This window comes from Scheffersomyces spartinae (genome assembly GCF_019049425.1).
Source record: "Scheffersomyces spartinae strain ARV_011 chromosome Unknown scaffold_8, whole genome shotgun sequence".
NCBI lineage: Eukaryota > Fungi > Ascomycota > Pichiomycetes > Serinales > Debaryomycetaceae > Lizanozyma > Lizanozyma spartinae.
In genome coordinates, this window is record NW_025065055.1 from 112242 (window position 1) to 137022 (window position 24781).

General features: G+C 38.8%; 13 protein-coding genes across 13 annotated transcripts; 5 read left to right on the forward strand and 8 right to left on the reverse strand.

Annotated features, from left to right (window-relative positions):
* Positions 1–384: 384 nt before the first annotated feature.
* Positions 385–1398, reverse strand: KQ657_004829 (uncharacterized protein; the record flags this gene model as incomplete). Its single annotated transcript, XM_043195495.1, has 1 exon — positions 385–1398. The coding sequence occupies one exon, from the start codon at positions 1396–1398 to the stop codon at positions 385–387; it is 1014 nt and encodes a 337-aa protein (XP_043049668.1).
* A 613-nt stretch (positions 1399–2011) lies between these two features.
* On the reverse strand, positions 2012–2416 carry MCI4 (Mci4p; the record flags this gene model as incomplete). Its single annotated transcript, XM_043195496.1, has 1 exon — positions 2012–2416. One exon carries the CDS (start codon positions 2414–2416, stop codon positions 2012–2014), a length of 405 nt encoding a protein of 134 aa, XP_043049669.1.
* A 225-nt stretch (positions 2417–2641) lies between these two features.
* On the reverse strand, positions 2642–3304 carry IFU5 (WW domain-containing protein IFU5; the record flags this gene model as incomplete). The annotated part of the gene is made up of 1 exon (XM_043195497.1): positions 2642–3304. The coding sequence occupies one exon, from the start codon at positions 3302–3304 to the stop codon at positions 2642–2644; it is 663 nt and encodes a 220-aa protein (XP_043049670.1).
* A 244-nt stretch (positions 3305–3548) lies between these two features.
* Positions 3549–7073, reverse strand: MDM1 (uncharacterized protein; the record flags this gene model as incomplete). The annotated part of the gene is made up of 1 exon (XM_043195498.1): positions 3549–7073. The coding sequence occupies one exon, from the start codon at positions 7071–7073 to the stop codon at positions 3549–3551; it is 3525 nt and encodes a 1174-aa protein (XP_043049671.1).
* A 351-nt stretch (positions 7074–7424) lies between these two features.
* On the reverse strand, positions 7425–8072 carry KQ657_004833 (uncharacterized protein; the record flags this gene model as incomplete). The annotated part of the gene is made up of 1 exon (XM_043195499.1): positions 7425–8072. One exon carries the CDS (start codon positions 8070–8072, stop codon positions 7425–7427), a length of 648 nt encoding a protein of 215 aa, XP_043049672.1.
* Positions 8073–8247: 175 nt separating this feature from the next.
* On the forward strand, positions 8248–10674 carry PRP24 (U6 snRNP complex subunit; the record flags this gene model as incomplete). Its single annotated transcript, XM_043195500.1, has 1 exon — positions 8248–10674. The coding sequence occupies one exon, from the start codon at positions 8248–8250 to the stop codon at positions 10672–10674; it is 2427 nt and encodes an 808-aa protein (XP_043049673.1).
* Positions 10675–10802: 128 nt separating this feature from the next.
* On the forward strand, positions 10803–14096 carry CDC60 (leucine--tRNA ligase; the record flags this gene model as incomplete). The annotated part of the gene is made up of 1 exon (XM_043195501.1): positions 10803–14096. The coding sequence occupies one exon, from the start codon at positions 10803–10805 to the stop codon at positions 14094–14096; it is 3294 nt and encodes a 1097-aa protein (XP_043049674.1).
* A 672-nt stretch (positions 14097–14768) lies between these two features.
* CDC4 (SCF ubiquitin ligase complex subunit) lies at positions 14769–16907 on the forward strand (the record flags this gene model as incomplete). The annotated part of the gene is made up of 1 exon (XM_043195502.1): positions 14769–16907. One exon carries the CDS (start codon positions 14769–14771, stop codon positions 16905–16907), a length of 2139 nt encoding a protein of 712 aa, XP_043049675.1.
* A 100-nt stretch (positions 16908–17007) lies between these two features.
* Positions 17008–17845, reverse strand: KQ657_004837 (uncharacterized protein; the record flags this gene model as incomplete). The annotated part of the gene is made up of 2 exons (XM_043195503.1): positions 17008–17032; positions 17136–17845. 2 exons carry the CDS (start codon positions 17843–17845, stop codon positions 17008–17010), a joined length of 735 nt encoding a protein of 244 aa, XP_043049676.1.
* Positions 17846–18669: 824 nt separating this feature from the next.
* Positions 18670–19494, forward strand: SEC65 (RNA-binding signal recognition particle subunit; the record flags this gene model as incomplete). Its single annotated transcript, XM_043195504.1, has 1 exon — positions 18670–19494. One exon carries the CDS (start codon positions 18670–18672, stop codon positions 19492–19494), a length of 825 nt encoding a protein of 274 aa, XP_043049677.1.
* Positions 19495–19545: 51 nt separating this feature from the next.
* Positions 19546–20202, reverse strand: URA5 (orotate phosphoribosyltransferase; the record flags this gene model as incomplete). The annotated part of the gene is made up of 1 exon (XM_043195505.1): positions 19546–20202. One exon carries the CDS (start codon positions 20200–20202, stop codon positions 19546–19548), a length of 657 nt encoding a protein of 218 aa, XP_043049678.1.
* A 521-nt stretch (positions 20203–20723) lies between these two features.
* KQ657_004840 (uncharacterized protein) lies at positions 20724–21755 on the forward strand (the record flags this gene model as incomplete). The annotated part of the gene is made up of 1 exon (XM_043195506.1): positions 20724–21755. One exon carries the CDS (start codon positions 20724–20726, stop codon positions 21753–21755), a length of 1032 nt encoding a protein of 343 aa, XP_043049679.1.
* Positions 21756–21760: 5 nt separating this feature from the next.
* On the reverse strand, positions 21761–22885 carry SCS7 (fatty acid alpha-hydroxylase; the record flags this gene model as incomplete). Its single annotated transcript, XM_043195507.1, has 1 exon — positions 21761–22885. The coding sequence occupies one exon, from the start codon at positions 22883–22885 to the stop codon at positions 21761–21763; it is 1125 nt and encodes a 374-aa protein (XP_043049680.1).
* Between the last annotated feature and the right edge of the window lie 1896 nt (positions 22886–24781).

Consider the following 24781-nt stretch of genomic DNA (forward strand, 5'->3'; position numbering starts at 1 on the left):
CTGTAAGAAGAATCACTGGTATATATGTATATATCTACATATATATTTTTTTATGTGGTTACTTAGTTTGAATGGTATTGTAAGCCAGGTCTATGGTACACACCAAATTAGGAAAGTGCACGCGAAGCCTGGAATGACTCAAATGGTGTGGATACAGTTCTCATAACGGGTATTATTATATAACCCTAACGGTTATTATTAAGGACATACAGGAGTCCTCAGATCTGATAAACAAATACAGTGATTACCATACTGAATCATATTTGAGAGGTATATGATCTTACAATATAGAACTATGAAAGATAGATTTCTACTACTAATAATTAACCAAGGTGATGGTTTTTACTTACCATATTAGGTAATCTATGACACATATAAAGTCTATCAATATTGTTTTGAATCCAAAATGCCTCCTTGTTTCTTTTCATCATCTTTACTGGCATATCTCTTACCAAAAAGGATGGTCAACAACCTATCATACAAACGATAGAAATATCCTGCCACTATCATTATACCTGCCAATATTGTACCTATACGGGCCACAAATTGAATAAAGGACATTCTTTGCTCCTTTATTATAAGTTTGATTGGTTCAAAATCATATTTGAAAAAAATCCCTGGTATCCCCTCTCTGGCTTTATAAGTCACATGTTGTTCAGTGAGAGCATATTGATGAGTATCCACTTCTAACCCAAGTTTCTCATAATGGGTAGGGACTATTTTGGTATAATACTTGTAAGATTGTAAATGATCATTTGTTATTCTACCTGTAAAGTCCAATGGGTTATTCATGAATGGGAAGAATTCCCCATATGAAAACTCAGCTATCACATGGGAGAAGTTAAGTGATTGTAAATCAACATGATTTCTATCTTGATAACCATAACCTTTAGCAGTGATATGGAAATCTCCATTAACATGGTTGACAGGTATAGACCCAAATATATGACAAGCAGGCGCCCCTTCATTCAGTCTTGAACCTTGAACTTGATATTCAGCTCTCATATTTTCAGCAAATACTTGGTTCAATTCAACGTTGACCACTTCCTTCTCAGAATCTATGTTGAATGTTGAAGGTACAAAGAAATTGGTACCTTCAAAATTAAGTAACTCTCCAGCTAAAAACCTATCATCAGTTATGTCCAATACATTGGTATGAAGAAACTCACAGGGCATGGCAATCATCATATCAATGTTGATAGCAATATCTTGTTTTATACTGTTATCCAATGTGAATTGATGATCAATGTATCCTCCAATGTATCCACCAACTTCTACCCAAAAGATCAAGAGTCCCATAAAGGTGGTTAAGATGGTTGAAAGACCACCTCTAGTTGATCGAACACTATGTTGTGAGTTGATCTTGGGGAACGCATCAAACGTACGTACCGTATCCATGTTATGAACTGTACTGTGATGTACTGTGATGTACTGTACTTTGATATATGGTGATGTACTGCTGGAGTCGTACAAGGTTCTTGGTCTGTTTGTGTCGGTGTTCTTTTCATTTTAGTGCGAGTCCATAGAGGAATGAAACCACAAAGTAATGTGAGATGCTACACTATTATATACATTGATGTGCAATTGAGGTGTAATGGTGTATTGATATGACGTGTCACATTATAGCCGTAAAGTTACAGTTTCACTGTAAGCGGTGCATGTACGGTGTACGTACAGTGTACGTACAGAGTATGTATCCAGTGTATGGAGTCAATGTATGTAGTCCATGTATTAGTGTATCGTATAATTTACACGGCCTCTAAAGTAGTAACCGCTAATAAGCCAGTACATACTGATGTTAGGCACTCTGCATACTACTCTAAACTGTTATACAACACAGTCATAACTCTACTACTGATCTGTTGTAATCATAGTACCAAGTTTACTACATGGTAGTCTATGTCACGTGATTAGGTAATCGTTTACTGGGATATGATTCGGTTAAGTACTATATCAACACTATCATCTTGCAAAACTATGACTTCTTCTATGCTATACTATAAATACCCAATTAGATCTTCTTTCCAAAGTATACCCATTGGTCATCTAAAGGCTTTTCTTCCAAATCTTCCCAAACCTTCAATTCAGCCAATTCCTTAGCTAAATTCAATTCTTCATGGGCTTGAACTATAACTTCTTCAATTAAACCTCCTCCAATCTTTTGTTCAATGCTTTCAGTGATTTCATCTTCTTCAACAATCTTCAATCTGTTCTTAGTCAAAGTCTCGGTGGCTTGTCTATAAATGGACTCCTTGGGGTACTTGGTATCCAATACCTTTAATGTATGGTTATACAAGGCAATCAATGCTGGTCTGGGATTAGGATGTTGGTATAATCCAGTAATACCCGTGGGGTACCCGGAAGCAGCCTTCACCAATACTTCTTCGGCTTGTCTTAAGACCCTTGTAAATCTCATAGTTGATCTTTTATTTATTGTAAGTGTTGTATATACACCAAGTGATGATTACTTGATATTGAATTTCCATTACTTTGGTTGGTTAAAATTTTCGGCCAAAACTTTACGTCTATTGCTTACGTAATGAAGTTTTTTCTTACGTAATAATAGTAAAGTCCACACCTAGCCAATTTTGATCCGTAGAAATGTTCTCTAATACTTTTAACATACACATTATAATACTTATTAGAAATCTCCTCCTCCGCCATCAAAATCAGCTCCATCTTGGAACCCATCTTGATAAGCATCCTCTTGCATATGATCAAAGGAATTTGCAAGTAATGCTCCACCAAGTAAACCAGCACCTGCACCCATTGCCATACCTCCCATGCCTCCCATACCACTCTTACGGCCCTGTTGTTGAGCATATTGAGGTTGAGGAGGGTAGCCACCGTATCCACCTTGAGGAGGATAACCACCATAGTAACCACCTTGTGGAGGGTATCCCCCGTAACCACCTTGAGGTCCACCGTAGCCACCACCGTAGCCACCTTGAGGGCCACCGTAGCCTCCACCATATCCACCTTGAGGACCTCCACCGTAGCCACCTTGAGGTCCACCTCCATAACCACCTTGGTGTCCACCTCCGTAACCACCACCTTGGTGCCCTCCTCCATAACTACCACTTCTGGACTCTCCACTATTGTTCTTGTCATTGGACTTCGAATTGGGGTTATATGGCGGGGGAGCAACATCACTGCCATCAGTATCAAACCTTGTTCCTTTTGGAGCCTCCCATTGTGATTTCTTTGTAGCTAAATCAACATAATACCACGTACTATACTTGTCATCAAATTTGGCTAGCCAACCATCAGGCACCACTGGGGCCTTCTTTGAGTCTTGGGACATAATAATCTCAAATCAATTGAGTTCTGAAAGAAGAAATAAAGTTATCTGTTCTAATCTCCTTGATCAATTATATAAGGCTTGAACTTCGCCCTCGTCACCAATCCAAGTTTCATTCATTCCTGCGTAGATTCCCATTCCCCTATTAACATGAACTTACCTGATAGTGCGCCTATCAAACGAATCACTGATTGGTTTGTGGAGGCTGTGAACTCAAAACCGAATGGAACTTAACCGAAGCACGTCTCTAACTGTGGCTTGTCCGTGGTGGTGTTTGTGTTGTAATTGTACCAGTTTCGGGGAACACTTCGGCAACTAACAAATCAAACACTTCAAACATCAAATGCTCGTTAAGGAAATCAACTTGAACCATATCAAATAAATGTGTAGCAGCGTAGTTGGTATTTACCACACCAAAAATCCGACCACAGGCTTCCTTCATGAATTCTCCAAAGATAACTCGAGCTTCTTGTTTGGTGGTCGACATTTCATAGTAACTTCTAACCACTGGAGGATCTTTAAAGTGTCCATTGGGGAACAACATGTTCTTAGTCATCACTAGAAGGTCTATCAATTTGGATTCACTTCGCACTTGTAGATCAACAAATTGATACACTTTCTTTTCAATAGTCGTACCAAACAATTGTTGTAAGATAACAACCAAGGCTCTACCTCTGAGCCATGTCTTGGAACTCTTTAAGCGGAAGATCGATATAAGAAAATCACATATCAGTCGAACGAATACTGTTGTAGTCTTAGAATCTTCGTTATTACTGCTACTGCTGCTACTATCATCATATTGTCTTAATTCTCTTTGCATCTCCTTCATGTTCTCAGTCAATTCAGTAGCAGTAGCAACAGTAGCACTAACAGAACTAGTACTAGCGCTAGTACTTACAGCAGTATTCGGGTTTCTATAAGGTTCAGGATTTAATCGTGTAGAAAGACCAGAATACACCTTATTGGACAAGGATTGTATGCTCTTCCCAAACAGCAGACTACTCTTCAAATCAAAGTTCTCCGAGGAAAGAAAGGCTCGAAACGCCTTATCAGAACAAATCTCAGGTATCCTAATCAAATCTTGAAGATACTCTTCCAATAATTGTTTCCGAAGCTCAACTATTTGTCGTTGCTGAAACTTGAGAACCAGAACTGCCTTCTTGGGGAACTTTAAACCTCCAACCTTGGGATAATTGAATTTCAAATACTCATTCAACTTATAAAACTGACTGTATCGTCTTGCAACTATCCAACCAGCGGTGGTAACGTTGGGGTTCTCGGCAGAATACTTTTGAACCTCAACAATGTATAAAACATAGTCCTTATCATGTTCGTTGGCAATGATATAGCTTTGAATGCTAACTTTGGACTTGCCATATAAGGAATTATCATTTTCTTGTACAATATATTGTTGTCGTTGTAATTCTTTGGCATTGATTTCTCTTTCCAAACTGGTCTTAGATTTCATCAAAATCCTTAATTCATTAACATTATTAGTAAGCTCTGCCTTTCGAATTAATGGAGCCAAAATCGACAATTGTTCAGTCAATTTATGCAAATCTTCATTAAGTTTAACAATCTCCTCAGATAAACTCAAATTCCCAGGCCCAGCAAGGAATAACTGCAGTTGTTCACCTCCTCCTCCTCCTCCACCTCCACTCAGCAATGAAGGCTCTGAAGAATCTAAACTAATAGATTCAGTATCAGTACCAGACTCATTTTCATTCTCACTTAGTTCATCATCAAATAACCGGGAATTCCTATTAGAATTACGTGAACTTCCACCAATAACATGTGTATCATCTCCAAATAAACTAGATGGTATTGTTGAACCTAGTAGTTCTCTTTTAGAGTCTTTCAAGACTGCTGTTGTTGATTGCATGGTATCACTATTCATGATTTGGGTGAACGCATCTTCAACGGCTTTAATTACCGTTTGACTTATTTCTCCATCAGCTTGATCCTTATTGTTATCTTCTTTATATGTATAGTTCTTTATGGTATCAAGAGTATCAACGTCTGCTGTGTTTTCAATTGAAGGTTCCTGGAAATGAAAAACTTTAAGGTCAACCACTTTTTGAAAGAATTCTGATTGCTTAAAGGCAGGTAAATCGTCTTCAACAAGTGACTTTAAGATATCATTCTGTAGTCGGAATAAGGACTTTCTTACCCTCATATATAGTTTAAAGTCATTAGTCCCATCTTTAAGAATTAGTTGATCTATGGCTTGTTTCAAGCTTTCATCAATAATATGATCATCATCGTTGAAGTACACACGCCTTATTCTTCTTATATCATCCATAGAAGAGAATCCAAGAGAAAGAGATAACCTTTCAGTCTCTTCAAATTCTTCGTCTACCTCATCTTCTTCGTCATAGTCGTCTTCTTCAACCATAGACAATTCTTCAAGAGGTGCTTTAAGCTTCTCAATATCGTTGTACAAATTAAGATATTTGATCCTACCATTATAATTCATAAATGCCACAAATTGTTTATAGACAACTGAATTATCAAATATATCATATATGGTTAATTCGTCAATGCTATTGTCTATTGTCTTATTCTTATTTAAGGCTCTTATTCGTTCATCCAAAACATTTCTTACTTTCTTCATTCTCCGTAATAGCTTCTCATTATGTGATGATGATACTGAACTGAAAAACTCCACAGTAATATATCCCCGAATATCTTTCAACTCTTGTAAGGAAGTCAACTTTGTAACCTCACTTATGATCTGCTTGAACGCAGATACATGAGAAGAGTTATCTAAGAGAGCTATCTTTAATCTAATCTCATGGGTTGATGGAGATACAAATGTCAGCTTCAATGTATGTTCCTCTAAAGCTGCTCTTAACTGTTTGACTTGATCTTGACGTTTCAAATTATCACCAATGAACTTAACAATAAGCAAGTTATAAAAGTCACCTTCACTTAACATTCCAAACACATTTACAAGTATGGTACAAGCCATAATCTCCCGTACCAATGCCAGCACAATATCATTCTCCGATTCCGGCTCCGATAATAAATATGGGAGTATTGAAGCTACCTTATTTCTTAAATAGTGTATTTCATTGGATTTGGGTTCTGTACCATGTCCTTTTCCAATGGTCACCCCGTAATGTATACCACCTCTTTTAAAAGCTTTGGCAATCTCTATATCGTATTCCAATGAATCTGTAGGAATCTTATTTTGACTAGCAATGTGAACTATGGCATCTCTTGCTTTATTAAAGGCTTCGAAATGATCCTGAAGCAAGGGTAGAATCTTGGTTACCAATAACTGAGGGTAATTTATAGTCAGTAACCGGTTGTGAATCGTACGTGTCACATTTTGAAGCTCTAGCTTTAAGGCATTTTGAAACAGGTTATTGGAAGGTGATATCTTCACAAACCAAGAGTTTATAAACTCGTTAATAATAAGATCAATGAAATCATTCAATAACTCGGATATAAGGAACGAATCTGAAGTTATAGGATCATCCAATTTATTGGTGTTGACCATCAACTTGGCTTTTGCCTTGATCCAATGATCTGATTCCAAGAATTGAAACCGTCGTTGAGGTCTGTCAATGCTTATAGGACGTAAGTGGCGTCGATTAGAAGCGATCCCATAGATGGCTAACGGAAGTGTTGATACACCTATCCAAAACACAACCCAATATAAAGCACCATATTTAAGCAGGGCTAAAGCAATTAGTATAGCAATGACCAACCATTTCCTTTTATATGGTTCCTTCCATCCGACCACAATGTTATTGTCCTTGACCATTGGTGTGGTATGAAGAATGGTGTTCTTTAAGTCGCACATATGACAACACTATTGTGAAAACAGTGCAGTACGGTCCTGTAGCACAGCACGGTCCAGTATAGCAGTCCGTGGTATAGGTATATATTCAGCAGCAGCATATAGTAAACGTACAGTAGTACAGTTAGTAGTACAGTCAGTAGTGCTGTCACTTGTAAAGTCAGTAGTACTGTCACTTGTAAAGTCAGTAATACAGTCAGCTGTACCGTCAGTAGTACTGTCACTTGTAAAGTCAGTTGCAGTAGTATACAATCTGGTAAGTTTAAGTCATGCTGTATTAATAGTCTATTCATTCTATCATTCTATAAATATTGTTCAAGTAGCTTTCTGTTTCTTTGACAGTTTAGACTCTTCGGATCGTTTCCTCTTCTTAGAATCTGAGTGTTTATGAGGTTTGTCGTTTCTGTTTAATTCATGTTTGGATTTCGAAGACACTTGTTTCAGCTTCTTCTCTTTCTTCTCTTTCTTCTCTTTCTTCTCTTTCTTCTCTTTCTTCTCTTTCTTCTCTTTCTTTTCCTTTTCTTTCGTCTTCTCTTTAGTCCTTTTTTCTTTCTTCGTGGTATCCTTCTTCTTCACCTGAAAAAGCTCATCAACAACCTTCATCGCTCCCTTGGCATCAAACCTTTGTTTCTCATTAACACTGGTCTTCCCAACACTTCCTGCTAACCCTTCTCCCTGAACAAACATACGATATAACGGTGATAGCAGCTTCCTCATATGCGTATCGACAGATTCAAAGTTCGTCAGTAAACTGATTCCTCCCCCATTATCCTTAGTAACCTCCATATTCTTAAGTGTCCCATCGAAAAGCTGTTCCCACCAAACAGATGCATCTTTAGTCTGGTGCCCTAACCCTTTGGTGTCTTTCTTATGCTGGACAAGAATAGGCTTCTTCAACCCGCCATTCTGAAGAGCTTCTCCTTCTTGCCACCCATACGACTGTAAGTAAACCTTTGCGTCCATAGCTGACCTTTTATATTGCTAACCTCAAACTAATTCAGTGCTTATCTCATCGCTACACTTTTATTTCGCGATGACCTTCCGAATCAATACAACGAAGAATAAAGAGCCAGCCCCACAAAAAGAGCTCGAACGTATACCAATGGAACCTGGTCGTACCAATAACAACCTATACCCAATGGCTGACACTGTTAATGTGGACCAAAATAAGGACACGGCTTTGTATATGGCTGTTTCCCCCACATTACTGTATACACCGTGGCTAACGCTACTAAGAGCATCAAGAAATCCTCATGCCCTCATAGAAGCCAGAATGGGGCAAATACGACTGCAAGTACTTAGTAAACACGAATTGGCCGAATGCTATAAAGATGCAGAATTGGCTGACTCGTGGCTTGATGATGCTCTGTCTTGTTATGTAGATAAGATCACTGAATGTATTAGACAATCTACTCCTGCCATATGGCTCGTTGATGAGGATGGCAACATAGAAGAGGATATAGAGGCTTGCCAACATCCTGAAAAGTCAAGATTTTACCGATATGGACGGTTCCATTGGCTTGAAAGCCATCAAACGTTCAATAAAGTGCAACAACGCTTTGAAGATAAGTCGAGATCTGTTGATGATTGGCGTAACTTGTTTACGACTCAATTGAGTACTCCTCATGTCCATCTAGACGATACCTTCAGCTTTTATTCGTCGTTTGTTTCACAACAGTACCCCCAAGAAGAGTACGCGACACTAATGATAGACGGGAACAAACTATATAAGAAGACCAAGCACCAGATGAGGTACTACGAAACATTAGAAGCACAGCTAAAAGAAGATCCTAAAGATATAGAAACATGGAAAACGTACATAGCTAGCGTGAAGAAGTATCAACCTGAAGCTGTGGAGGTTTTGTTCTGGAGAACCTCGGAGTACTTTGAACCTGGTGATAGTAATTGGTTTAAGCTCTGGGTATTCTATTTAGATCTCATGAAGGAAGAGTATTTTGGTGATCCTAAAGAAGAGTATATGTTTCTTCAATTCCATAGATGTTTCCCCAATGATCCAGTGACCTTGGGAGCATATTTATTGACCGTAAAGGATGGTCATCTGATACTTGATTTGGTGTATGTGAGACGAGCCGTAATGGACTACTTGGTTGAAGTAAGGTCCAACTACTCATATGAACGATGGAAGTTTGCAGCTATGGTTTTTTTAGCATTTGAAGTATCTCGTAACAATAGCATCTATTATTATGGGATGAAGATCTTGTCGTTTCTTTCAAAGAGACCAAACTATGACGATGACACACTTGTGAGTTTCATCACCAAGCTTATAGTTGGGCCAACTAAAGGTCAGTTTTGGAGTTTATTAAATGCTTCTGTTGAAGATGATTACGGTATTGATATTGTGCAGCAGTATGTTGATATTAACCAAGAAGAGGATCATGTTATGATGGAATCTAGAAAGCGGCCACGATTAGATGAAGATACTACTGCTGTTACAGGTTCTTCAGCTTCTACTCCATTTTGGGTTCAAGTCTCTAATATACCATCTACATCCGACAGCCTTAGTTCCCTCATCAACGTTGAGATCTTTGATTTGGAATACCTCGACGATAAACGATCCGTAGCCATATTTAAAGTACACGGTGAACCTGCCTTTCAAAGTATAATGGCATTGAACGGTACTCAGTACAACGGAAATACTCTACTGATTGAAGCATATGAACAACCAACCTTATGGTGTTCTCATTATCCAGATGATTTACCAAAGTCAGAATTGGATAGCATGTTCAATGAATTCGGCAAGGTAATCAAAGCCGTCCATCCTTATATGAAGAAATATTCTTTCTATGTGTTTGAAGATCCCAAGGATGCATCCTCAGCCATTAACAGTTTGAATAAAAAGGTGTTGTATTCCAAAGACGGGAAGAAGAAATATACATTGGCAGTTCATCGTGCTTCCAAGGCCTTTAACCAATCCAAAGAGCCACTTCGTGATCGACAGGTGTTCATAAATCGATTGAACTTTGTCACCACTAAAGAAAGTGTTACGAATGTGTTTCTGGAGTTTGGCAATATCGAAAAGATAATAATGCCCACTATGGAAGCGGAAGAAAGAGAAACTGAAAGGAACAAAGGGTTTGCTAAAATCATCTACAGTAATGGAAGTTCAGCCAATAAAGCCTTGAGTATGAACGGGGTTGAATTGGATGGGAGAAGATTAGCAGTGACATTAGATGATGGTATTAGGATGGAACATACTACGACAGAGCATAGTACCGAACATAGCACTACGGAACACAGTCGTTCCGTGATTATAATGCCGTTTGAATGTTCTAAACAAGAGGCTTATACATTAATATGGAATCTGGTAGGGCCAATAGAGCTATTTACAGAATATGGTCAACAATCGAAGGCGTATTTGTTCAAATTTGGTTCACGTGAAGATGCTGTTAATGCCCAGGTTAAGCTCAAAGAAGCAGGCTTGGATTCATTAAAGGTGGTTACAGAGGATGAATATAATTCTATGGCCAGTCACAATATGACCAGTCAACCCAAAAGAAGGTTGATGGTACCAACTTCAGTAAGAAGAAGAGCAGCTAGTAAGTAGCAGCAGCTTATCTTGATATTATGTATTATATATGTATATGGTAGCGCCCATTTCATTATAACTGAAAAATTTTTATACGCTAACTTTGTAGTCACCTTATCTTTACTTTAACATCATCCTGATACAACATGAGTGCTCCTATCAAGTTAGAGAATACTTCTCGTAGGGATGCGTTGATAGACATCGAGAAGAAGTACCAAAAGTACTGGGCTGAGAACAAGTTTTTTGAAGTTGATGCTCCTACTTTAGCAGAAGATTCCAATGAAGATGTTGATAAAGTTAGAGAAACTCACCCTAAGTTCTTTACTACCATGGCTTATCCTTACATGAATGGTGTTTTACATGCTGGACACAGTTTCACTTTGTCCAAGGCTGAATTTGCCACTGGTTTCGAGAGAATGAATGGTAAGAGAGCTTTGTTCCCATTAGGGTTCCACTGTACCGGTATGCCCATTAAGGCTGCTGCTGACAAGATTAAGAGAGAACTTGAGGATTTTGGAGCTGATTTCTCTGGTGCCCCAGCCGAAGATGAAGAAGAAGAAACCACTGCTGCTGTTGCTGAACCTAAAGCTAAGAGTGAAGATGTGACCAAGTTCAAGGCTAAGAAATCCAAAGCTGCTGCTAAACAAGGAAGGGGTAAATTCCAATTTGAAATCATGTTGCAATTGGGTATCAGCAAGGAAGAAGTTGCCAAGTTTGCTGATCCTGATCATTGGCTCCAATTCTTCCCTCCTTTAGTTCAAAAGGATGTCACTGCTTTTGGTGGTAGAGTTGATTGGAGAAGATCTATGGTCACTACCGATGCCAACTTATACTATGATGCCTTTGTCAGATGGCAAATCAACAGATTGAGAGATCTCGGGAAGATTAAGTTTGGTGAAAGATACACCATCTACTCTGAAAAGGATGGTCAAGCTTGTTTGGATCACGATAGACAATCTGGTGAAGGTGTTAACCCTCAAGAATACACTGGTATTAAGATCAAGGTTGATGAGTTTCCAGAAGAAGCTCAACAAGTGTTTGCTCAATCAGATTTTGACTTCAAGAACAAGAATGTCTTTTTAGTGGCTGCTACCTTGAGACCAGAAACCATGTATGGACAAACTTGCTGTTTTGTATCTCCTAAGATTGATTATGGTGTTTTTGAAGTCAGTAAGGATACTTATTACATCACCACTGAACGTGCTTTCAAGAACATGTCGTACCAAAAGTTAACTCCAAAGAGAGGTGACTATAAGCCTGTTGCTCGTATCAATGGTAAGGCTTTAATTGGTGCTAAGATCACTGCTCCTTTGGCTATCAACAAGAACTTGAGAGTATTGCCTATGGAGACTGTTTTGGCTTCTAAGGGTACTGGTGTAGTTACTTGTGTTCCATCTGATTCTCCTGATGATTACATTACTACTAGAGAGTTGGCCCATAAGCCTGAGTATTATAAGATTGATAAGGAATGGGTTGTGGAAGACATCTTGCCCATTGTTAGTACTCCTAAGTACGGTGACAAGTGTGCTGAATATTTAGTTAAGCAATTGAAGATTCAATCTCCAAAGGACTCTGTTCAATTGGCTGAAGCTAAGGAATTGGCTTACAAGGAAGGTTACTACAACGGTACTATGGTTGTTGGTAAATATTCTGGTGATAAGGTTGAAGATGCTAAGCCCAAAGTTAAGGCCGATTTGATTGCCTCTGGTGATGCCTTTGTCTACAATGAACCTGAGGGGATTGTTATTTCCAGATCTGGTGATGAATGTATTGTTTCATTGGAAGATCAATGGTTTATTGATTATGGTGAAGAAACTTGGAAGGGTCAAGCTTTAGAATGTTTGGCTTCAATGCAAACATATTCTAAGGAAACAAGACATGGCTTTGAAAAAGTTTTGGATTGGTTAAAGAATTGGGCTGTTACCAGAAACTTTGGTTTAGGTACCAAATTACCTTGGGATAAAAACCTTTTAGTTGAATCTTTGAGTGATTCCACAGTTTACATGGCTTATTATACCATTTCCCGTTTCTTGCATTCAGATTATTATGGTAAGGTTGCTGGTAAGTTTGATATTAGGCCCGAACAAATGACTGATGAAGTGTTTGATTATATCTTTACCAGAAGAGACACCATTGACTCTGATATTCCAATTGAACAGTTGAAGACCATGAGAAGAGAATTTGAATACTTTTATCCATTGGATGAAAGAGTTTCCGGTAAGGATTTAATCCCCAACCATTTAACCTTTTTCATTTACACCCATGTTGCCATATTCCCCAAGAGATTATGGCCCGTAGGTGTTAGAGCTAATGGACATTTGATGTTGAACAATGCTAAGATGTCCAAATCCACTGGTAATTTCATGACTTTAGAACAAATTGTTGCGAAGTTTGGAGCTGATGCATCAAGAATTGCATTGGCCGATGCTGGTGATACTGTTGAAGATGCTAATTTCGATGAATCCAATGCCAATGCTGCCATTTTAAGATTGACCACCTTGAAGGAATGGTGTGAAGAAGTGATTAGAAACAAGGATTCCTTAAGAACTGGACCAACGGATACCAACTTCTTTGATATTGCATTTGAAAATGAAATGAATGATTTAATTGAGAAAACCTATGAACAATATAAGGAAACCAATTATAAGGCAGCATTAGTAACTGGATTGTTTGATTTCCAAACATCTAGAGATTATTATAGAGATAGTGTTTCCTCCAATATTGGCATGCATAAGGAATTGGTATTGAAATATATTGAAAGTCAAGTTCTTATGTTGGCCCCCATTGCTCCCCATTTTGCTGAATATATTTATCGTGAAGTCTTGGGTAATGAAGGGTCCATTCAAACTGCTTCATTCCCTAGAGCCAATAAGAAGGTATCCAAGTCTATTTCTGATTCTTTGGAATACATTCGTGATTTATCCAGATCCATTCGTGAAGCTGAAGCATTAGTGTTAAAGAAGAAGAAGGGTGGGAAACCTGCCGATGTTGATTCCACCAAACCAATTAAATTGACCTTGTACATTTCAACCACCTTCCCTAAATGGCAAGAGCAATACATTGAATTGGTTAGACAACTATTTGAATCTCAAAGTTTAGATGATAATAAAGCCATTAGAGAAAAGGTTGGTAAAGACATGAAGAGAGCCATGCCATTCATTTCATTCTTGAAACAAAGATTGACTACTGAATCTCCAGAAACAGTTTTGAACAGACAATTGAGTTTCAACGAGTCAGAAGTGCTCTTGACCATCATTCCAAATATTAAGAATGCTCCTGTTCAATTAGAAGTTGAGCAATTGAACATTATAGCATTTGAAAATGGGTCTACATTAGGCAAGAACATTGTTACTGGTGAAGATTATACCGTTAGTAGTACTGGGAAGATTATTGAGAATGCTATTCCTGGTCAACCTGGTATCCACATTGAGAATGTTTAGACGTGTTATGTTACGGTACACGTAGGGTACTGTATCATACATCAATACACTGTATCTGTTATACTTTGCTGTATCTGTTACACTTCATTGTATAGTATCTGTATCTTAAAGTAATATACTGTAATATACTGTATTGTACTGTAATATACACTTTTGGTCGTGTATGTACCGCTGGAAAAATTTAAAGCCAGTCAATACCACGGTGACTCCCTCTACCATCAACAACCATCACATACATCTACCGTCCGATAATAGTAGCAGGTTGGAAAGAGCTAAAGACTTGTTGAAGACCATTTTAAATCCTATATCTCTGGAGATATCATCAAAAAAAAAGAAAGAAAAAAATAGATCTTTTTCAATAGTTCTAGACCAGTTGTAACACACTAGTGATACTACTATTGTTATACACCATTAATACATTACCACGACAACTAATACTACTACTGCTGCTGCTGCTGCTGCTGCTGCTGCTGCTACAAGAATCCCTATATACAACCCATACTGCCTCTACTTATCATGTCTCATATAAAAGACACCACAACACCATCTACATCATCAGGTCCTTCGTGTCCTACCATGAAGGAGGAAGGTATTACCTCCGCCAATATACCTCCACCTTTCCCACTCAAAAATATGGTGCCAACATTTGATCTCAGACCTCTAAATACTGCCATGAGACTCTCTGATTCGTGGTTACCTCGAGAGTACCAGAAACTTACTCTACTTCCCACAGAACTGAGAGAAAACAGAAAGAGAATAAGAAACGTATCCAATGAATTAAATGATGATGACGGTACGGCCATAAGTGATTTTGAAACTCAAACCTCGGTGCATTCGGATCAGAAGGATGTTTTGTCGTTAATACATCCACCAAAACGTCGTCTTACCAGTGTTATGTCTCCCATAGTTAATGAAGTTGAAGATGAGGACACTCCTATGGTTGGAGTCGATGTTAATGTTAGACAAATGGACCTTACTCCAGGTAACGAAGAACGTACTACCACTATTAATGCTTCTACTGCTGTTTCTGATAAATCTCCTTCATCAAATACCCCAGATTCGATACCAGAATATGAAGATAACGATAACCAACCCCAACAATTACCCTTACCTTCACCAAGTGCATCTCCAGTTCAAACCGGACCTTCCAAAGCAGGATATGACCCCATGGAGAATTTACTAATAAATTCACCTCAAACCCAAGGAGAATTATTGGATTTAATCTCTAATCTTTCGGTTCATTTGAATGAAAGAAATCAAAATTATCTCATTTTTAAACTCCTCCAAAACGTCAACAGGCGTACTTTGAGTATGATCACAGATATTTTGTATGGTAGTTTGAAAAGAGATTTGATTAGCGGGCTACCTCCAGAAATAACCGTGAGAATCCTTTCTCATATGGATTATAAAACTTTAGGTGCCATGTCTCAGGTATGCAAAAGTTGGAATAACATCGTCAATAATAAGAAGTTGTGGATAGACCTATTGGTTAGAGATAAGCTTATCACTCCAGAATGTATTGAAAAGGAAATTAACGACCCCAAATTACTTGAAGATTGGAACTTCTTTCCTAAATATTCCAATATTGGTCAAGTTTTATACCGTAAACGTCGTACCATCTTAAGACGATGGATGGACCCAACTTATGAACCAAAGCGTATAAGTGTACCTGGACAAGGTAAGAATTTGGTTACTTGTCTTCAACAAGATGAAGAGAAGATTGTCACTGGAGTTGATGATAAGTTGATCAATATTTATTGTCCCAAAACAGGCAAACTCTTGAAGGTTTTAAAAGGTCATGATGGTGGAGTGTGGGCCCTTAAATATACTGGCAATACTCTTATAAGTGGTTCAACTGATCGTACAGTAAGAATTTGGAATACTAAAACTGGGAAATGTACCCATGTCTTTAGAGGGCATACCTCCACTGTGAGATGCTTAGATATTTTACACCCAGTTAAAATAGGTGTTGATGAAAATGGGGAAGACATTATTTTTCCTAAACAGCCTTTATTGGTTACTGGTTCAAGAGATAGCAATCTTCATGTTTGGAAGTTACCACTAGTCAGTGAAGATGAAGATGATGATGATATGGATATACCAACTATTGATAGCAATGAACTGAGTAACCAGCATTTGGTGGGAATATTACTGGGCCACACACAATCTGTTCGAACTGTTTGTGGGTATGGGAACATTATAGTTTCTGGGTCATACGATACTACTGTTAGAGTTTGGGATTTAATGGATGGGCCAACTGGTTCATGTAAATTTGTTTTCACTGGTCATTCTGATCGGATTTATACTACGGTATTAGATTATTCGAAAAAGATATGTTATTCTGGGTCTATGGATTCCAAAATAAGTGTTTGGAGTATTGAAACCGGCAAGTTGATTCGAGTCCTTGAAGGGCACTGTTCATTGGTTGGGTTACTTGAACTTTCAGATAATTATCTTGTTAGTGGAGCAGCAGATGCCACATTAAGAGTATGGAATCCAGAAACGGGTGAAGGTATATATCAATTTGAAGGTCATAGTGGTGCTATAACATGTTTCCAACATGATTCACTTCGAACTGTTAGTGGGAGTGAAAAAATGTTAAAGCTTTGGGATATGGAAACTGGAGAATTTGTACGAGATTTATTACATGATGCCACTGTGGGAATCTGGCAAGTTAGGTTTGATTTCAATCGTTGTGTCGCAGCCGTTCAAAGAACTCAAGATGAAACGTTTATTGAAATCTTGGATTTTAGTGAACCACCTAAGAAACCAATTGAAGAAACAAAGAAAGTAATTGAAGAGATTTATTGATGAAAATACAACTTTTTAAGTTTATTCAATCTTTCAATTCCTTCATTGATATCATTGAAAGTATCAGTTCGTTTCCTCTTTTTGGAGCCTTCCATATCGATCAACATTTCATTGGTGTTGATGAACTTTGCTTGATCGTTAAGTATGGTTTCACAATCTACCAACATGCGAATGAAATATTCATGGAATGGTTTCTCGTTATCGACACGTTGGATAAGTGAACAATACGGTTTATGCTCACCAATTAGATCCAACTGATTATCTTCCTCTTCGTCTTGTTCATTATCAACAGTTATGGGAACAGGACACGGACTCAACACATTGGCTTGGGATAATTTCAAGTTCTTGTCAACTTTAGTAACATCGTGTTTCGGTATAGGACTGTGGTTGCATGAATCTAGAAAGAGTCTCTTGTTACATTTGGAACATATTAAGAGGAGAACTAGTTGGTTACCAAAGGATTGAACGTTCAAGTTCCATCCCAACACTGCCAACTTATAAAGCCAATTTGGAGTGTAAGATATAGCAGATGGCAAGGTAGAAGAACCAGAAGCAGAATCTTGATAGTGTTTCGAAAGCAATAGCTTATTTGAAACTTGGATGAATCTAGTCATTAACTCATTATCATCAACATCAAACACAACAATATAGTTTGACAAACATTCCGTCAACGTCTTGGTGTTATCTATAAGATTTTTTAAAGATACCAAGTACTCATTTATCCAAATGGTATTGGAGGAGTTAAGGTGTGGAGTTAAATAATAAACACCATCTAATGGAGTCTCGAAGTTCCTCCATATACAAGATGAACCATGTCCACTACCTGTGACTTGCTTATAGTAAACGTCTTCTAGTTCCTTATTGATATTGATGTAATCCTTAGCATCAAGTATATCAGTCAAGTAGTCTTCACTTGTAGCAGCAACAGTATAATTCATAGCATCGTTGTATCGTATCACCAATTGTTTGTGACAACACCCGCACACCAATGTGTTTTTACAGTTGTTGGTCACAGAGAAGGAGAGACAACACCATCCATTTCGGGCACAGAGCAAGTCTGATACCTTGGACGTTTCCAGAGGCACAAGCCAGTTGAGGACGTTGAAGGTTTTTAATCTTGACTCCAATTGGGTCCGGCTATAAGGATCAATATGAGGTCTATTTTTGGCTAGCACTTCTGTTGATGATGATGCTGATGGTGATCGCTTCAGTTGTTTGGACTTGTGAAGGTGATAATGATGGGTGTTCTTGATCCGTTGGAAGTATTGGATATCCGGATGTGATTTGGAATACGTCGGTTCATATTGAAACGACTCCATGTCCACAGGTTCCACAGTGTCCACAGGTTTGCCACAGTTAGCAGTTTATTATGAGGTAGCTCGAGCAGTCTACGGTAGTAGAACAGTAGAGTCTACTGTAGTGTAACGTGGTCTCGTAAACTGTACTCTAGTGTAGTCTAGTCCAGTTTAGTTGTACAGTATTCCAGTCTGTTTGTTGAGTGCTAATGTTGTTGGACCGGTGGACAACAGCTATATTTATAGTACTTAATATGTGACCCGGTTTATGTATGATCTGTATGATCCGGAATTATGTAGTGTATGACTATAAGATGCTGTAGTCTATTAACCCGAATGGTTCATCATTACTCGAGTACAATTTACCCCCGGTGTTACCCTCGGAAATAAAATTATACTACCCTAAAGACAAATTTTCATCAACACTTAACCCACACCTTTAACCAGTATCTTCCCCCACCAACACAATGTCAAATCGTCCAGTACTAGAAGAAATCGATGATGATGACATCGACAACTTGGACATGGATATTGCCCAATTTGATCCAACGTTGAACACTCCCATAGCACCTCTCAGACCACAACCAACAGTTGTTCGTTCTCAAGATCAGCACCAGCAACAGCAGTATCAAGCAATGCCTTCCTTGACAGATGACGTGGTGAATGTCGATAAGAAAGAGATTGTAGACTCCAATAAGTTTACTGACGAAGACCGTATACGGTTGCAATCGTTCCAAGTGTTATATCCATGTTACTTTGATAAGAATCGGTCTCATAAGGAAGGAAGAAGAGTAAGTGTGGACAAGGCAGTTGTTAACCCCTTAGCCAAGACTATTTCTGATGCTTGTCGAGCATTACATCTTAATACATTCTTGGAGTTGGATAAAACACATCCTCAAGACTTTGGGAACCCGGGGAGAGTTAGAATACTAATTAAAGATAAGTTTGAAGACGGGAAAGTGATGGATCTGAGATTTACCTGTAAAAGAAGCTTATTGAATGCTGTGGCATCATATTTACAAGCTCATCCAACAACTTTATCCAGTATTGGACCTGGATCTGGGATTCCATTACCTCAAGAATATGAAACTGGGTTTGAACCACTGGAACTTCCATTGGTTAAAGGGTTCAGAATGAATACCATTGTCCCAGTTCATTCCAGTTTGACCATGAAACATCCCATGACTAAAAGCATCTATGATCCACTTCCAGAACAACCATCACAGGGAGCAATAAAGCCTTCAACTGCTCCAAAACAACCTAAAAAGAAGATTATGAAGATAAGAGGTTAATATATAGTTAATATTATTTAAAGCATTTCTGTCTATTTAGGGCATTCCTATCTATTTAGGAGCATATTCTTGTCTGTACTTTTCAATAGAAGCCAACTCTTCTTCTGTAAGCTTATGCTTTAATAATGAAACAATATCTGTCAAAGATACAATGGATATAACTGGGATTCCATATCTTTCGGACACAGCTTGAGTAGCTGATTGGTTAGAAGTACTGGTGGTGGTTTCTTGTCTGTCTAAAGCAATAATACAACCAACCACATTACCCTTTTCACCAGCAATGATTTCAAATGCTTCGTTAATGGCAGTACCAGCAGTCATAACATCATCAATAATCAAAATCCGTTTCCCTTGTAATCCAGACCCTACAATAGATCCTCCTTCACCATGATCCTTCTTCTCCTTACGGTTGAAGGCATAACCAACAGAACCATAGTTTTCTGGGTCCAACTCAGCCAATTTGGCAACAGTAATGGCACATAAGGGGATCCCCTTGTATGCTGGACCAAACAATACGTCGAACTTGATTCCAGCATCAATGATAGCCCGAGCATAACTAGATGCCAAGTTAGACAATAACTTGCCGGTGTTAAAGAATCCCAAGTTGAAGAAGTATGGAGACTGACGGCCGGACTTAAGGGTGAAGGAGCCGAACTTCAACGCATTGGACTCTAATGCAGTGGTTAAGAATTGTTCTTGGTATGACATGTTGTAGGGTGGTGATGACGAAGGTGGGGAGCTTCACTTGGTGGTTGAAATTTTTCAGATGAGTTTTGACTCACTAGTCCGATAAGCCTGGGGTACATGCAGGACCGAGTCAAAATATATAAAGTGATGTTCATCGATGACATTACGTTAGTACTGAGTCAGGGCTGTGTGAGTTGTGTATGTTAGTCCTTGATTAGAATAAGTATGGTGTATGATATCGGAAGATGAATACTATTTGGAGCAATTGGTGAACTGAATGATGTAAGTATCAAAATTATTCAGTAGTGCACAACTGTATACACTGTTTATATAACTTTATAGTTGGGTCATACATGCTTTATATATGCTATATATACTTGAAATACAGGCTGAATTTGTTCTATAACATTTGTATACTCTTTGTATGTGCTTTAAATACTTTAAACTACTAGATATATATAATGTCTCTTATATGCAGTCCTTTGATACATAAACAGTATTACGATTCCCGATGACTTAAATAACAACTACCTTTGCTACCAATGGCTACACGTAAAGACCGTGAAGAGGTTCTTACTGCTGTTGAACATACTTATCGTCATGATCTCCCTGTGCACTTATATACAGCCCACCTTCTTCATCGCATAGATCCATCGTGGCCCAATAGAAGATGGACTAGTTGGCCGTTGAGCGACTCCAAAGTACCTGATCCCCGTACCGAAGTAACGTACAGTGATAATGTTATACCTCGAGATTATTTCTCGACTGATATCAATGGACAAGTAACTGATGTTAGTGAAGCCGCTACAGAGTCTGACGGAACAGGCTCCGATACTGATTCTGATACTGATTCTATATGGGACCTGGAAGACGATGAGCCTGAAGCGCAGATAAGAGATTATGGTCTGGTGACCTTTAAAGAGACTTTGACGAATAGTCGGAACGATTTATTGAATGAGGTTGCTAGTGCCATTAAGTCTCGAGTGACTCAAAGGGCATTGAAGATTAGTGGTGGTGGAGATGTTGGTGAAGTACCTGATGATTTTGTTATGGAGGTTTCAAAGAGTATAGCCAATAAGGTTGATGGGCTTTTGGACGCTCTTTTAAGTATGCAACAGCGGAAAAAGGCTCCTGTCACACTACTTAACTGGCAAGATGTTGTATTAGCCAGTTTAAGAGTAAAAGGAGCTAATGCTGGTGTTAAAGTTAATACTGCATCAGTTTATAACTCGTGTCACGTGATCTTTGAAGATAATACGTTCAAATATGAATTTGAAGATGGAAGTCAATTGGCAGGAGACGAAGCCATAGAGAAATACTATAATGAGTTAACAGAACAAGAAAAGAAAGAATATGACGATAATAAAGTTAAATCATGGTATTTCATTAATCAGAAACATCACCTTATACAAAACGCATTACGACTAAAAGCTCATATGAACCATATATCTCCAGATAAAGGTCGACCACACAAGAAAAGGAAGCAGATACACAAAGAAGCCAAGCAAATGGTATTTGAACATGGAGGCTTTCGATTGGATCAAGATGAATATGTTGTACGACTTGAACATTGATAAATTTAATTGTTCTTTTGAAAGGTTTGAGTGATGGTGGTACCAAAGACAACATCCCAGAATTGAGAAGTGACTCCGAACCCAAGCTGATAATTCTTATAGTGATGTTCTAAATGGATAGTTTTCTGTTTTTGTAAGAACTCAGGCAATTTGGTATGGTGGAAGATATAATGGCAAACATCATAACATATATAGCCCAAGGTCCCACCAGCGAACCCAACACAAGCAATATGGAAAGGTAAGAGACCGAACACCAACTTGTAGAAGGGATAAGCCAACACCACAAACAACGTTGGAGGCAACACCAATCTATAACCATCCATAGGTAAGTAATGATGAACACCATGTAATAAAAAGTGTAAGGCAAAGAAGGCGTTATGTTCTGGTAAATTATCATCTAAATGGAAGAGGAACCGGTGTAAAGAATATTCCACCAATGTCCATATAAAGAGACCCAAACACCAATAACTAAAACTGGTTAACCAAGGTAATTGAGAGGCTCCCATCCAAGTCAAATAAAGGTTAGGAGGCAACCAAATCAATGGCACAACCCACCAGGGGGTCAACGATATTGGTTCTAAAAAGTTACCGAATAAGGGAGCTGATCCTTTACCGTAATGTCTTGGTCTATGGACCTGGTCGATGTAGAACTCTCTGGTCCAATCAGCACACAACACTTGCATCAACAAGGGTTTATTCAAGTCCAAGAACTTATGTTTAACGTGATCTTCTTCAAAGTCTGTCTTGATGGACATGACCGTTTCCGGAGGCAACTCGTCGTGGAAATTGTAGACATCTTCTGTTCCCTCGTTGATGGTCACCTCGACTGGTTTACCGTATCGATTATTAAGGAGTTCTTCCTCTTCATATTTGGTAGCAACGTAGCCGACTAGATAGGCGTCATCCATGATATCGTACGCTGATTCCGAATGCTCGTGCGACGTCATGTCGGCCATTATCCCAGTGATATCTTTCCCGGCGTGGTCGAGAATTAGTTGCGCACCACCAGGATGTTCGTTCAAGAATGGCGTAACATTGTACACCTTTCGGTGGTACAACGAGACCCAACAGTCATTGGCAGTGTTGTGGCTGGCAACGTCCGAGGCTCTGAGTAAAGGTAAACTGGGCATAACTCGGTTATAGTGTAGAATAAAGACTAGGTAGGCGAGGTTATATTCTGTTAATAATTGACGTATTATTTATTTAGTTGTACGACGCGGTGATCACCTGATCGCGATGACCCGAGTGTATCCGGCTATGGCTCTGGACCGAATGGTGTTATACACGATTAAAGTATGGGTGCGAATAGGAAGATAGCTTATTATTAACTCCGTCCCGCTTCTAAGAAGTGCGTTATGAGTGTCGAATAATCATTGGCGAATAGATGTGAATAGCACCGTACAGTGTGGAAGAATGGTGAATGTCGGCTGTCGGTGTAAATTGTATTCTGCTTAAGGTGTATTCTAAGTTTTGTTTACAGCCACTTAACCATTTTTTGTTTCGCATCAACTGCCACTAGAGGTATTGGAACCTATATTTACAATCAACGATACTTTAAGTGAAACGTCCTCGACTTCAATCCAACAACCAATGGCCTCAACGGCAGTGGTTCCTATTACTACATTAGGCCCACCACTCCCATCAAACACTACCATTTTTGCCTTCCATTACTCCTAGAACCACTGCCACCATTTCCACACCTGGTTCTAATAATTCTTGCACATGTTTTGTCCTATCCCCACTGCCACCTTCCTCCACGCTTAAGAAAGCAAAGGAAGCATTGATGAGGTCCCCTCCTAAACACCACCACCATCCAAGTGTTTTTATCGTGTGTGGGCTCCGAGTAGAGTCCATGCTGGAGACCCAGTAGGTCACTTGAGGCATAATTGTGTAACAGTTGTGGGTTAAGATACTAGAATACCTTGAGCCTTCGGTGTCTTAACGATGATTGCCGAAAGATTCCTTCCAAGGATGACCGGAGTTAAGGGTACACTGCGTTTGAAGATGGAATTGAAGGTCATGGTTAGTTGGGGGTTGGTTTAATGGCTCTAGTAGAACTGCTGATGAACGAGATGTTGAAGACCAACGGGCTTGCAGGTTTGACAGGTTTGATAGGCATATCTGGCCTGCATATTGCTCTCATTCTAAAGCCTCTTTCTCATACTAAATTTTTTCGCACCCACAATCGGAGTTATTGATCTCTCTTTTGTAGTCTAAAACGTCTCCTTTCACCCAAGGAGATAAATACAATATAAAGATGTCTTGATACGATCTTACAGATTTCCAGATCGATTTATTTGAAGATGAAACGTCCGATGAACCTGCCAGTGACAGAAACAATCGTATCAGATTAAATATAATAAAAGGTGGAATAGGCGCTGTGGTTGTGTTCGGTGTTTCTATATATTTACGCAGTATCAACAGGTGATATCATGCCAATAAGTGAGTCAATGATTTCGGATAGTGTTCTGTCGGAGAAAGGTACCGGTGAATTTGGTAGAACGGCATGGGCATGTTCTCTAATGGTATTCTTTGGGCTTTTTACAGTAAATCTTTTGTGTTGCTTTCTTGTTAATGCACCAAACAAAAGGGCAGCATATGTCATAGCGTGTGTTGCATTAGCGATCACTACTGATTGTATGTAGTGTGGATTTTTAAGTATTGTGGATTTAGTAGGGGGCTTTGATGAAACAAGTACTTTTATGCAATCGGATGTAACAAGAGGTTTATTTGCAATATATTCAGCTGCATTTGGCCTTATGGTAGCTTTTGCTATATCAACAGTACGTCTTATGTGTGGCAATGTCGCTATCTCATTACACCGAAAGTTATGACGTTCTATTGCGTGTTTCACAATATTGGCCGCTTTAAGTTTGGGTGCCAACGGAGGCGGGCATTGTAGAATGGTTAAAGGTAGTTGCACATTCTGGTAAATGAGATGTTGGCACCCAATGCCTCATCGATATCGGAATTGAAGGCGAATCACACAGGAAACTTCAGTAGTGATTATAGCTTTTCTGTAGCTT